The sequence below is a fragment of the Populus trichocarpa genome, chromosome 8 (assembly GCF_000002775.5).
Source record: "Populus trichocarpa isolate Nisqually-1 chromosome 8, P.trichocarpa_v4.1, whole genome shotgun sequence".
Taxonomy (NCBI): domain Eukaryota; kingdom Viridiplantae; phylum Streptophyta; class Magnoliopsida; order Malpighiales; family Salicaceae; genus Populus; species Populus trichocarpa.
The window spans coordinates 4,386,511-4,400,101 of NC_037292.2; the positions used below are offsets into that span (position 1 = coordinate 4,386,511).

A 13,591-nucleotide genomic window follows, 5' to 3' on the forward strand; every position below is an offset into this window, starting at 1 on the left:
AACACACGTCTTTTCACAAAAGCATATATCGACAAGATATACTTAAGAAAAAAGATTCTATAATTTAATCATAATGTCGTTACACTAGAAAAACTACTGTTTCTAATTGTCTGCCATAAAAGACACAGCATGATGTCAGGGTGCGGGGAAGAAAAGGAAAAGGTTACCCGAATTTGTGTAAATTTTTAACCCAGTTGAGCAGGTAATTAAGCAGGATTATATACAAGGTGTGGAGGGATCATAGATATAATAATTAATATTATACTTGAAAACAATAGTTTGGCTTAATTGTAGTTCTGTTTTTGACATAACACTACCAGAAAATTGATAAATACAAACGGAAATACCGAGGGAATATTTTTGTCGGTAAATTTCCGAGGGATTTTACCGACGGAAATATTCCCTCGGTATATACCGAGGGAATTACCGTGGGAAAAAAAATTAAAACAAAGCAAAAAAAATGATGACGTGTCATTTTTACTGACGGACAAAACATTACCGATGAACGATTCACCGACGGATCATTTCCGTCTTTGATTCCGTCGGTAATATAATTACCGATGGAATATGTGTCTTACACCGACGGAAAAATTCCGTCGGTAAAACTGTTAAATCTTGTAGTGTAATTTCAAATTTTTATATCCCCAAAGTTCATGAGAGACACCCTTAGTTCGACAATATTCCCAAAGTGGTTTGTATATAATTGAGATTAATTTTTTTTACACTAACTTAGAACGAATCTCTCACATCAGTCCAACTTATTTATAACAATTTAATATTTTTTTTAAATTCTGATTTTAAAATCTAAATTAAAAAAAAATTATATTTTTTTAATCAAAAGATCAGCCTTTCAAATACATGATACATGTGCTACGACAAATATATAGTGATATTTTCTTTAAGAAAAGTGCATTTGATTAGCTTTTTAAGCTTTTTAAGGTGCATGTTTGTTATTACGATATGTAATATTTTTTAAAATAATTTTTATTTAAAAATATATCAAAAAATTTAATCCAACTCATAATCGAGCAGAACAACATATGTGACGAGTTGTTTGAAAAGAGGAAAGCAAAAAACTTAGCATAGATGAGTGACCCGTCCATCTTGGATAACGTCTTTCTGAGCTTGTTTCCTAAAATCCACGTGCAGCTATCTATTGCTTTTCGACTGTTGTTGGTTTATTTTTCACACCTCAGATTATCCCTGGGTTTACAACATCTTGCCACTATAAAATAACCCACCACTACCAGTTTTGCTCAGGCCATTGACTCCGAGTTAAGACAGGTTAATTTGACAGACAGACCGAAATCTCTTTTATGGCCCAACTGCGATCTGTCCATGATCAAACAATTCTGGCACTTGGTATATATGGAGAAATCAAATCGAACCACCCAAGAGAATAGTTTATTATGAGATCTACTAGCGGTGGCTATTGAACATCGCTGCGAATTGCGATTATTCCACCTCAATCATGTATGAAATTTGACGGTCGCAGCTCGCAAATATCAACCAGAATATTTTGGTGGTAATCTTTCTCTTCAAATGAAACGGGAGAATCAACCGCCATGGTCTTGAAAAGATGGTAAGCCTCAAGGCCCAGCCCCTACTCCTAAAATCATCTTTCTCGAATGGCTACATTACCCAAAACTCTTAACATCTTACATCATCAAGGCCCAAAAAAGCTCGAACCAAAACCACTACCGAACATCTTTACAAGTTTCCACTTCCAACAATGCAAACCTATGTGCAGATGTAATAGTCTGATAATAATAATAATAATATTAACAATCCAATTATTGATGTCCAAAAACAAAAACATTTCCCGTCCAACCCCATTACGGGAGCTGACGTCACCGCCGGTCACAATGCACGGCCATCACCCTCATCCATATCCTCTTTCCTTTCTCCTTCCAATCCTACAATTCCTTCTTTTCTCTTATTACCCTACACTCCCCTCCCCCTCCGGAGCACTTTAGCACCCAAAACCACCACTCCCTACCATGGACCCCAGCCCCTCCGCCGCCATAACCCGGCCTCACCACGGTGGCCGCGAAGATTGTTGGAGCGATGGCGCCACTGGGACACTAGTCGAAGCCTGGGGTGACCGTTACATAAATCTTAACAGAGGTAACCTCCGTCAAAAAGACTGGAAAGAAGTCGCTGACGCCGTCAACAACCGTCAAAACGGCGTCAAACCTAGAAAGACCGACATCCAGTGTAAAAACCGAATCGACACGTTGAAGAAAAAATACAAGATCGAAAAATCCAAGCCCCCTCCGTCGACTTGGCCGTTTTATTATCGTCTCGATTCTCTCCTCGGCACTAACAGTAACGCTACTAACACTTTCAAGAAACCTACCTCCGTTACTTTCACGGTGAAGTCAAAGACAAAGCCTCAAAATGATGTTTATCCAGGCTTGGCAAGTTGTGGGGAGAGCTCTTCTGACGACGACGATATGGCGTGGTTTGATGAGAGAGTGAAAAAGAAACGGCATAGAATGGAGGATGTAGATTTATCTGATGGGGCTGCGTGTAGGGAATTAGCGAGAGCGATATTGAAGTTTGGAGAGATATATGAGAGAATTGAGAGTTCGAAACAGCAGCAAATGATAGAGTTGGAGAAACAGAGAATGGAGTTTACTAAAGAAGTTGAGTTTGAAAGAATGAATTTGTTTGTTGATGCTCAATTGGAGCTCAAAAAGAAGTCTTTCAGCCGCGATAAATTTGCTTCCAGTTCAGGTTTGTTCAATGAAATCTTGGAAGTTGTTTATCTTTTCTTGATCTGGGGTTCGCTGATATTGAGTTTTCTCATCTTGGGTTGTTGCTAATGTGATTGCTTGATTATTTTTTTTCGTGGCTTAAATTCTTCCATTTGCATGTATTGGAGTTGTGCTACAGGTCTAGTGTATCAGTCTCGCTTGTGGTTCTGTGTCAAAAGTCTTTTAGCGGTGCAAAGATTTTCTCATTTTCAGGAGAGCCCTGCACCCTTGCCTTTATGGCCAACCATTAGAGTGTAAAAACTGGATAGTTTGCATTTGAACATATTAGTGAGGGGCCGCAGATAAAATGGTTACTTAATGAATTGCCGATGGTTGTACTTCTTAGTTGCTAGGTGAAGTGAATTGAGGAAATAAGAGTAATTTGGGAGTTAGAAATAACTTTCATGTCAAATCTTTGTAATTCTGCCCATCGTATGTTTAGGAGAGCAAGGGATGTGGATATTCAGGACCGATTCTCTTCAGTTAACTATTTTGGTAAATTTGTAGTTCACACTGAAATTTGTGATTCATGGATTTTCCCCAACAATCAAGGGTAGAGGAGTTTAAGTCATCTAATGTGGGTTTAAGGGTGGTCAAACTTAGTCATTTGACTCAAATCAGGCTCAGGCTCAGTAACTCAGCTAATGTGTGTTTGGGGGTGGTCACTAGTATGTTTGGTAACTAAGTATGTTTTGTAACGTTGTAGTGGATGCTTTTTAAAATGTTTTTCATTTCAAAACATATTAAAATAATATTTTTTTATTTTTGTAAAATTATTTTTAATATCAGCATATCAAAATAAAAATAATCTGAAAATATCAAAAAATATTAATTTGAAGTAAAGAAAAAATAATCATTTTTTTTCAAAAACGCTACAGAAACACAATGCCAAACACATTGGACATGAATTAGATTCAGACAACATGTTATAGGTGACTTGGTTGTACGTCTGAATGGGCTTAATATTAACAGAAAGAGTTCCCTTTGGGATGAAGGTGCAAACTGCTGAATCTGTAAAATTGGACTTCCACTAGTCTTTTAATCTGTCCCATTGCGAAACCTGCCTGAGTGGGATCTTTGTTGCAAGAAATGCTCTAATGTTTTTTAAACAACGGCTTCACAATTTACTCCGTGCTCCTGTCCTGCAAAATATTGATTCATTGCTCTGGTTAGTTTGATGAGCTACTAATACCATTTGAAGTTGTTGATGAGCTTAGAAGACTCAAATTTGACCGATGTGTTTGGTGTCCGTGCTGGTGATCGTAATGGGCAATGTTTCATACCTGTGAGTTTCTATGCCAATCTTGAATTTTGCCTCACCTCTTCCTGCAATCACAATGTTCTCGTTTCATCATTCAGAATCAGAAACTGTTGTTCAACTCTTGGCTCTCTGTGTACTCATGTTGTGTAACTGAAGAAAGTCAGATCAAGCATTTGATCTCCAACTATGAAATTTGAAGTACGCTGTTCATGCATACACATGAACCATGATGTATTTCTTACTTTTTCGATGGAAAAATTTGAAGTACTCTGTTCATGCATGCACGTGATTATTTATTGATATACAACTTTATCATATTTGATTAAATAGAGCTAAGACATTAGCTTTAATCAGATTGGATTTGGTACAGAATTGTGGTTAAGATGGGTTTTGTTTGAGCATTGGATCTGTCTCCCTCTCATAGCGACACTCAGACACATGCATGTGCTTGGGCATGCACGCATGTATCACAAAAATTGTTTCTTCTGTATATATAATAACTGGGTTCACAATCCTGGCTTGATATCCTCTTACTGTGTCAATGTTGGTTCTAGACTTTAAATTGTATTCCGGTTGGGATTTAAATGATTTTTGGACACTTTGAACAGGGAAGAAGTTGTAGTTGATATTGCTCAAAAATCTAATTTTCAAAAGGGGACTCCAGTGTGTAAATCTCCATGAAAGCCCTCCTTTGATCTCTAGCTGAAGAGTGGAAGTCCTCGACCACATCATCCCGAGTCTGTCACATCTTCAACTGATTCAACTTTGAAGCTTTTAAAGAATGATCATGACCAACCTCTGCCGTATTCATGGCTGTAACATTATTCTGCATGCATCATAAGTTGTTATGCTGAAGATTTTCTGTACTTTGTAATCTTCCAAACTGCAACCTGTGTCATCTCCTTACATTCTTAAGCATCGTATTCTCCATTCAGTGATAAATATATGATCAGCTTGTATCTCAGCAAAGGCACTCCGTGCTGATTGAGCTTGTCTCTCTTGCAAATGATGTTCATGGGACACCAGAGGATAAAAAGGGCAATGAATGATTACCTATTACTGTTCATATCTTTACTATTATCAAACTTGGTTAGATTTTATGAATGATGTGGAAATTGAATTTCTGTGGAAGCTTTGGCTGTGGCCTCTGTGAATAGGTTGTTTGCAAACACTGAAACAAGGTAACTTACATGCCCACTCATATGATCAAATTGTTCTGTGAAGTTATTTATGGACTTTCTAAAAAACAAAGTAATACTTTATTGTTTTTGGAAAATTAAGTAAGAAAAAAATTCTTGTTCAAATGTAATATTTTTTCATTTATTTTTTTTAAATAGTATTTTAATTTTTTAAATTGGAAAACACATTTTAGGAGCTTTTTATAGTATTTTTCTTACAAGTTTTTTAAATAAAAAAAACGAACAATACAATTTTTTTATATATACATGTATTTTTTAGAAATGTAAAATATTAATTTTTTTTTTACATTTTTATATTTAGCCGGTGTGATAAATTTAGTTTTTATTATAGATTTAATATATAAAAAATCATTTTTTTAAACTAACAAAATGTAATTTTTCTATGATAATTTTTAATTTTAATGAAATAATATTAATTTTCTACAATCATCATGAATATAAAATATTAAGATGAATATTATAAATTATACTTTCGATATTTTTGTGAAAAATAATTGTAATCATTTATGAAAAAAATAAATGCATACATTTTTTAATCTTTTCTTATTAAAAATCGGAAAACTAGAAAGCTTTTGGAAGCTGGGTGGGGTCCTCCCGATTCTGGCTGAGGGGAAGTGCTGTTAGTGTGTATGAACTCACTTCCCTTCAAAGCCTCAACGTTAAGCTTTGGATTCGCATTGCACCAACTATAGTGGATGGGCATGTTGTGGGGTTGGTTGCATCATTAGCCAATGCTCGGGCTGGCTGATTACAGGAGGCTTTCCATGATGCTTTAATGCGCGACACTGTTGGCTCTTGATGGAAATTCTAGTCACTGTACCGATCAACTCAGTACACTACGACGGCTCAATAGTCTCTGCTATCCAGTCTGATCATATGCCGAGGATTGCTCAATAGTCCCTGCTACCCATTGTAGCCCCTGCTATCTGGTCTCATCATGCTCAATGGTCCGTGATATCCAGTCCAACGGAGAAACGATGACAGCAGGATAGCCAGGGCATACGGGGATGTTATTCATGGTTCGATTTGGTTGGGTTTTTTCTGAAATTAATCGAATAATCAGCAGAAACTAATTAAGCAGTACATAAGAGAGTACCACCAGCATTCAGTTCAATTACCATCCACGGTTCCAACAATTCAAAGAAATCTTAATTCTTGATTGGGAACTTAACCTGAAACGCAAGTTCTTCAAATTTACAATACATGAACAATAGGAGAGCGAAAAACAGAATAATCTATTAAGATATAAATGGGAATTGGCTGAAATCATTCATGGTATCGGATGAACTCTGGTTAAAACTGTCAACCAATCCACCACAAGCAGGGAATTCAGCCAAGGTTGGTATCATGCTACCATGATCATTCAAGATAGGAGGAGAATTGGCAGCATACCGAGCTAGACGAGCTCTAGCAATGGCAAGATCAACTTGTAGCTCAACCATTTTTCTTTGCAACAGAGCGATAGCACCAATGCAACCGTAGACAGGGTCTGTAAGCCTTGCCTCAGCCTCATAAGCTAGAGAATTCACCGTGTCTTCACGTTGCTCTTCGGGCACTTCAATCAGTATCTTGCTCACATTGCTTGCACCAAAAACCTTGTGTACTCTGGCAAACTTTTTAGGTTCATCTGAGCGAAAATATGGAGCAAATATGCAATTGGGAGTGCATCTTCTTTTCAAGAACTTACAAGCTGCACATGAAGAGCTTGCACGAGGCTCCTGATTTCTCATGTCTTCATATCACGTCTACTTCTGCAATGTCCTCTCCTTCCTGTCTACCTCGTATAAATAGGCTCGCGCATAGGGTTAAAGTAACAGTTCTGTAGGTAGGTTTTCTAATTGTAGGTTGGGTTTTTAGCCTCTCAGTACAATTGTCGTGCCACCAACGTAGGTCACATGTTCGAGTACATGCCTTGCAACCCCAAATATTTTCTTTCAAGTCACTAGCAATAGATGATAACCACAAAACTGCACGTGTTTTGCCTCAGGTTGAAGTAAAAAAAATTTTAACTTCAAAAAAATGAACAAGCAAGCATTATTAATATTTTTTTATTTAAGTAAATTTTCAAGAATCAACTTGGACATGCAAGTTGACTCATGTTATGTTACGGATAGGATCAAATAGTATTTTAATGTCAAAAAAAAAATATCATGTTTTTTTATATCAAGAGATTTGTTTTTTAATTTAAATAGTAAAACTAATGTACACATTTAATTAAATAAATTGAAAATCATATGTATTAATAAATAAATAAAATGTTGCCAACTAAAGATTAAACCAAAAAATTAAAAGATAGAAACTCAAATATTTAATCTTGTATTATGGATTATAGACCCAGATAGGTCTAATAATTTTATTTCTTGAAATTAATTATTCATTTAATTAGAGAATAACAAAAATAAATACGTAAAGGGATGTTATTGAATAAAAATAAAGGAAACAATTATGTAGGTTTGCATAAAAGAAGCCCTACTAATATTATATAAAAAAAATTATTACAATCTTATTAAAAAACCAAGAAAAAATTAAGTGATACTTTATTAAAAAATCTGATTAAAAAACACTTATTTTAAGTAATTTAAGTTAAAATCAAATACCCCAGACCAAGGTGTCTGGCCCAACAAAAAAAAAAAGTTCATGCGTGAAAGCCTGCAAGAAAAGGCCTATTCTTATAGGTTTTTCTTTTTCTCTTATCTAGGCAAAGAGTTCACCCTAATTTTTTTTAAATAAATAAATAACATAGACGATGCATCATTTGTTTATCTAGTTTTTGACCATCAGAGAGGTGGTTAGAAAATTGGACAGGAGTTTTTTTTTTATCAAAAAATCTATTTTTCATTTTATTTTCACAAAAAAAAAAAACCTTAAAACCACAATAGACCAATTAACCAGCCTAAAAAATCAAATCTAAAAATACAAAATCAAATTAGGAGGAATTCTTCTCTCAACCATGATGAAGGTTCAAAAAACATTTTAATAAGACTCTTTTCATTAAATAAAACTTGTTGAGATAAATATTGATTTTTTTTAATGTTAGAACATGATCAATCGATGCTTTTTCCTCTTTTTTTTAAATAATTTTTGGATGAGTTTCTCTTTCTTCTCTCAAGACGAGGAAAAAAATAAAAAAAATAAAATTTTGAATCAAAACAAAATATTTAAAAAGTTAAAGGACTATGATGAAAGAAGGAAACAAAATAAATGGACTAGAATATTTTTTATCATGAATTCTAGATTAGACATGCTATTTTTCCATGTTTTACCTTTTTTATCCCTATTTTTTTGTTTTGATTGGTATGAAAAATGATAATATATATATAAAAACAATATGCGGGGCTATAGTGAAAACCCCACCACTTTTAGTATTACTTGTAATTATAATGTTATTTTTTAACCAATTCTCTGCGAAATTTCACAGACAAGCAAATTGGGGCCTGAATAATATAACGTGGGGGCAACATTATATTTCTAGTGGTAGTTCTTGATGAGACATGATGGTTCATCAACAAGGATGGGATATTTCATTGAATTTGATTGAATAAGAGAAACTTCACAGGAAAAAGTAAACACCCTTCAAGAAAGTTGGCCCTATCCACAAGATGGAAAACCTGGAGGCTGAAAAGACCAGTTGGGCATCTACATCGGTTAGTGGAGGTGGAGCCGAGAGAAAATATCACCACAGAGACAGAACCATAGACCATGCCGGGTTGCTCCTCGATATAAAGCTTTTTCCCCTTTCATATTTCAGGAAAAAACCTAATATGGCTACCTGTGCTCTCACAAAAAGGCAATAAGATTTTGATCCAGTTTTTGATTCAGAATTTGTTAAATGAATGGATCTAGAGAGTAGCAGGGAACCGAAACTTCTTGCACGAGACGCATTTCCTAATCTAGGCAATGCTTTAGGAGCAAATTGGGTAGGTTTATCCATGCTGAGGCACATTACAAATTACTACTGGCAATGCTAGAGAGGCACAATAACTTTCATTAAATTTCCAGAGTGATGGAATTATGAACTAATAATTTTCGTTTTATGTTTCATCCTTTTCTATCACGTCAAGGAAGGCATGAGTTACATAAATGTCACGTCAAACATTTTGTGGTAGGGAGTTGAAAAGGGAGCATATGATAAAGCTCCCATTCCCCTTCAAGAGGTCCACTTGTTTAATGCCCGTCGTTTTCCCAAGAACAAAACCCGTCAAGGGAAAAGCGTGTCTAGCATCGTGTTTCACGCGCCACCACACGACTCTATCACAGCCAAAATCACGGACAGGCCACAAAATCAATGGGCAGTGCTTTACACGAGCTAAATCGGAGGATGGGACAAGTTTGATAAAGAGGGATAATGGGCCGGCCAGAATAGTGTAATGATCACAGATAGTAGAGGTCCACTTTTCTTGATTTTTTTGGGTATTGATGTGTTGTGTGGGGGACGCTATTGCAAAATTCTCCCCCGCTACCTCCCCTCCAGAAATAAATAAATAATTGCAGTGTGATAAAGCACTTGCACTTTTTTTGACATGACTTTTAGGAGCACCACCACTTGCAGCGGGGTGATCGTGTTCACCACCTCAACCATATATAAAAAAAAAAAAAGTGCTTCAACTCTTTGCCTTATGCTATTTTGAAAAAAATTATTTTTTTATTTTTTTTAATTTAAATTAATATTTTTTAATCATTTGGTGTGTTAATATCAAAAATAATTTTTTAAAAATAAAAAAAATATTATTTTAATATATTTTTAAATAAAAAATAAGCAATGCAATCACCTTTATATAAAATATGAAAGATACTTTGCGAGAAGCTATGCAATTCTGAGCATGCGGCAATCACTTCAGACATCTAAGTTTAGCTATTCAGATATTTTGGTTATCTTTGATCTGGATTTTCTTTTTTAGTGTTAATAGCAAGAGTATCCTCGGCCTCAGGTCAGACACTGAGACTCCCTCCGTAAAATGTCAAGTGATTCAGGTGCGTGTTCATGTGAAAGTTTCTCTGCATCTTCTCTAAATCTGAGATAAGGCCATAAGAAACAAGCCCCCTGCTGGTTATTAGCTGCTAGCTTCCACCTCCCTTAAAGGGGATTTTTTTTATCTGATTGTTGTGTGTATTTGGAAGTATAATAAAGATTGTTTTTTAAAGTTTTTTCTGATTGGAAATGCATTAAAACAATATATTTTTTATTTTTTAAAAAATTATTTTTAATATTAACATGTAAAAATAATATAAAAACGTAAAAAATACTAATTATAAAAAAATTAATTTTTTAAAAATATTTTTGAAATATAAAAATAAATAAGCCGGAGCTACACATGCAACTCTTTGACCAGTGCTGGCCCAGTCCAGACAATGGGGGCTAAAGGCTCTCATTTAATTGGTGTTACGACGAGCTAACGCCCACGTGTTTTTCTTTACCCAGTCCATTGGTTTTTGTCTACCGTGGGATACCCTAGTTAGTTGCTACTTCCCTATTAACTGACCTGGCACTCACCAGAATTTTATTTTTTTATATCACGCCCCAGGGTGTTTTTTTTTTTTTTTTTTGTGGGTATAAAATTTAAGACAGAATCTCCGAAGTACATTGATAAGATCAATACAAGCATCCTCCGATGATTTTTCTTGTCTTTTTTTTTCCAATAAAAAAAAAAAGAGTATTCTCAGCACATAATTTTTGAAGAATTGTTATGATTATACATTAGTTAAATATCGTTATATTACTTTCAAGAGTTTTTCCAAGTTTCTTGGTTGTGGGTATGCGTCTACTGTCTCATACGCTATCGCCAAGCATTTTGGCTTGCACCAAATTCAGATTTCTAGTAGATTAATTAATGGATGGAACAAAATCAGAGATGAGAAAGAAATTAAGTATAAACTAAAAGATGAGGAGTTTTACTCTAACAACGCTTTTTATTATTATTATTATTTATTATTAAATTTTTTTATTGAGTTATTACACTCTCATAATACGGATTATATATTTAGTAGGTTAATCCGATTTAGCGGGTTAACTCTTTCGACTCGTGCTTTTTTTCTTAATTAATTTTTTTTTTCCAATCTCATTTTTTAATACTAGGTTGATTAAGAATTAAACTTCATAATTTGTTTTGTTTATTTTCTATTATGTAATCTTGGTCTCATGACTAGGGAATAATGCTTAAAGAATTAACCCCGAGTAGACTTGAGTCGTTTTTCGTGTTTTACTTTTAATTGAGTTTTTTTCTTCCAATTTCATTATGAAACACCAGGTTACTTGAAAATTAAGTTTCATAATGTATTTTGATTTATTTTTTATGAGGATATCTTAATTTCACAATCAAGGCTGTTGTTTTTTATACTTTAACCCTGATTACATTGAGTTGTTCCTTTTATTTTATTTCTAAAAGATTATCTTAATTTCATGATTCGAGTCATGGGTTCTTCAACATTAGATTTTTTTTATTAGATTGTCCCCGTCTCATTACCTATATAGTGGGTTTGGCGGGTTAACTCAGTTGACTTAGTTTTTTTAATTGATATTTTTTTTCTCAATTTCATCATTTAATATTGTGTTTGATTGAAATTAGATTTCATGATTTATTTTGGTTTGCTTTTTATTAGGTTATCTCGGCCTTATGACTTAGAAATGATGCTTAACGAGTTAACCGGAGTTGACTTTGCATATTTTTATGTTATTTTTTTAATTTTTTTTTTGCAAATTTCATCTTGCAACATTTGTTCCGACAATGACGATTGAGATTGAGCTTCGTAATTTATTTTGATTTACTCTCTTTGGAGTTATCTCAAACTTTCAAAGTCATAGATTTAGTAAGTTAACCTAGGTAAAATCAAATCATTTTTTTATATTTTTTTCTACGAGGTTATCTCGATTTGATGATCCGGGTCATAGATTTGATGGATTGACTCAGGTTATTTTTTATGTTCTTTTTTTAAATGATTTGTTTTCTATGAGTTTATCTAAGTTTTATGACCCGAGTCGCATGTTTAACTGGTTTACTCGGGTCACTTTTTTAAGTCCCTTTTTAATTGATTTTTGTTCAATTTCATACTTCAACATTGGTTTAATTAAGAATTAGGCTTCATAATTTTATTTTGATTTGATTTCTATACAGTTATCATAATCTTATAACCTGAACCGCGGATTTAACGTTTTAACCTGGATCGACTCAAATTAATCCAATATGTTGTTATCTTAATATTAAAAAAATATGTAATCTTTAATTTTACTTAGTCAAACTATATTTTTATGAGTTATGTAGATTATTTTTGACTCACAAATTCATTCGGGTTATATTAGATAAACCTTCATATGATTTTAAAAAAAAATTCTAGAAAAAAACAATTAGTAGCATCTAAATATTTTTTTAAATTAAAAAAAAAATTAATCAATGATTGAACTAGATTAAAAATGTTAGACCTGATTCCCCCCACAACCCTATACCATCAGAATCCAATTCATAAGCAAGAGTCGGATTCAGGATCGCATACATCCTCATGCTTTCTACAGCTCTCACATATATAACGATTGTTCAGAACATAACCTGCCAACAACAAAGAAATTTTAATTTGAATTAAATGAGATCCTAAACACTCTGAGATTAGTATCCTGCACCCATACAAAATCAATAAAGAACTGTTGCATGTTACGTAGAAAAATTCATTACACACCACAATTACAGACAAAAATAAAATAAAATTCTGGAAAAAATATATATATATATATATATATATATATATATATATATATATATATATATATATTTTAGTTTAACGTGGGTGTCCGGGCCAGCTTGCGCGCACCTCGACTAATCCCACGGGCCCTGAAATTAACGACCATGTAAGCCTCCAGTGGCCATCATATGAGCAACCACAGGGCTCGAACCTTAGACCATAGAGGGAGCAAACCTCTTGATCCCAAGCTCAAATTCTGGAAAATATTCATTTTGTTGGTTAAGGTATATATTTCTTCTCCCCCCTTTCTACACCCCTTATTTTAATCCTTTTTTTCCCCTTCTTCCAGGTGAACTTATTCTGAGGCAATTAAGAGCGAAATAAAATGATTATAAGAAAATGAATCCATTTTGTGGCCAGTTTACAAAGGGTCAAGTTGCAGTGCTTAAAAATCCGTAATTAAGTCAGTGTAGTTGCCCCCAAGCCTCAAATTAGCTACCTAATCAGACACGCTAAATTTGGACACACGTATTTGCAAGCAACCAGCGAGGCTTGTTCAATGCAACTCATTTTGAATATTTATAAAATTGGCTGGGGAATATCAACTAACCCACTGAACCCTGTGCTTCTTCCAAGTGGCAGCATCCCAACAAGTCCCCGTTCTCTTCCACTATCCTTCCTGTTGTCTCTTATGTTGACTGTAC

General features: G+C 34.1%; 2 protein-coding genes across 4 annotated transcripts; one reads left to right on the forward strand and one right to left on the reverse strand.

Moving 5' to 3' along the window:
* Positions 1-1,752: 1,752 nt before the first annotated feature.
* LOC7462084 (trihelix transcription factor ENAP2) lies at positions 1,753-5,086 on the forward strand. 3 transcript variants are annotated; one of them, XM_024607863.2, is made up of 3 exons: positions 1,754-2,739; positions 3,977-4,044; positions 4,629-5,086. In XM_024607863.2, exons 1-3 carry the CDS (start codon positions 2,001-2,003, stop codon positions 4,644-4,646), a joined length of 825 nt encoding a protein of 274 aa, XP_024463631.1. In that variant the 5' UTR covers positions 1,754-2,000; the 3' UTR covers positions 4,647-5,086. The 3 variants fall into 3 exon arrangements, with proteins under 3 accessions (XP_024463630.1, XP_024463631.1, XP_024463633.1); XM_024607862.2 differs by lacking the exons at positions 3,977-4,044; positions 4,629-5,086 and adding an exon at positions 2,899-3,278 and having other exon boundaries at positions 1,753-2,739; XM_024607865.2 differs by lacking the exon at positions 3,977-4,044 and having other exon boundaries at positions 1,759-2,739.
* A 1,269-nt stretch (positions 5,087-6,355) lies between these two features.
* LOC7472442 (LOB domain-containing protein 21) lies at positions 6,356-6,992 on the reverse strand. The gene has a single exon (XM_002312135.4). The coding sequence runs from the start codon at positions 6,947-6,949 to the stop codon at positions 6,458-6,460; it is 492 nt and encodes a 163-aa protein (XP_002312171.2). The 5' UTR covers positions 6,950-6,992; the 3' UTR covers positions 6,356-6,457.
* Between the last annotated feature and the right edge of the window lie 6,599 nt (positions 6,993-13,591).

Excerpts from the sequence above, each read along its gene's own strand:
- LOC7462084 (XM_024607862.2), top strand. The coding sequence starts at position 2,001 with ATGGACCCCAGCCCCTCCGCCGCCATAACCCGGCCTCACCACGGTGGC. Across the intron at positions 2,740-2,898 it reads TAAATTTGCTTCCAGTTCAG|GTCTAGTGTATCAGTCTCGC; the intron begins GTTTGTTCAATG and ends GTTGTGCTACAG.
- LOC7472442 (XM_002312135.4), bottom strand. The coding sequence starts at position 6,949 with ATGAGAAATCAGGAGCCTCGTGCAAGCTCTTCATGTGCAGCTTGTAAG.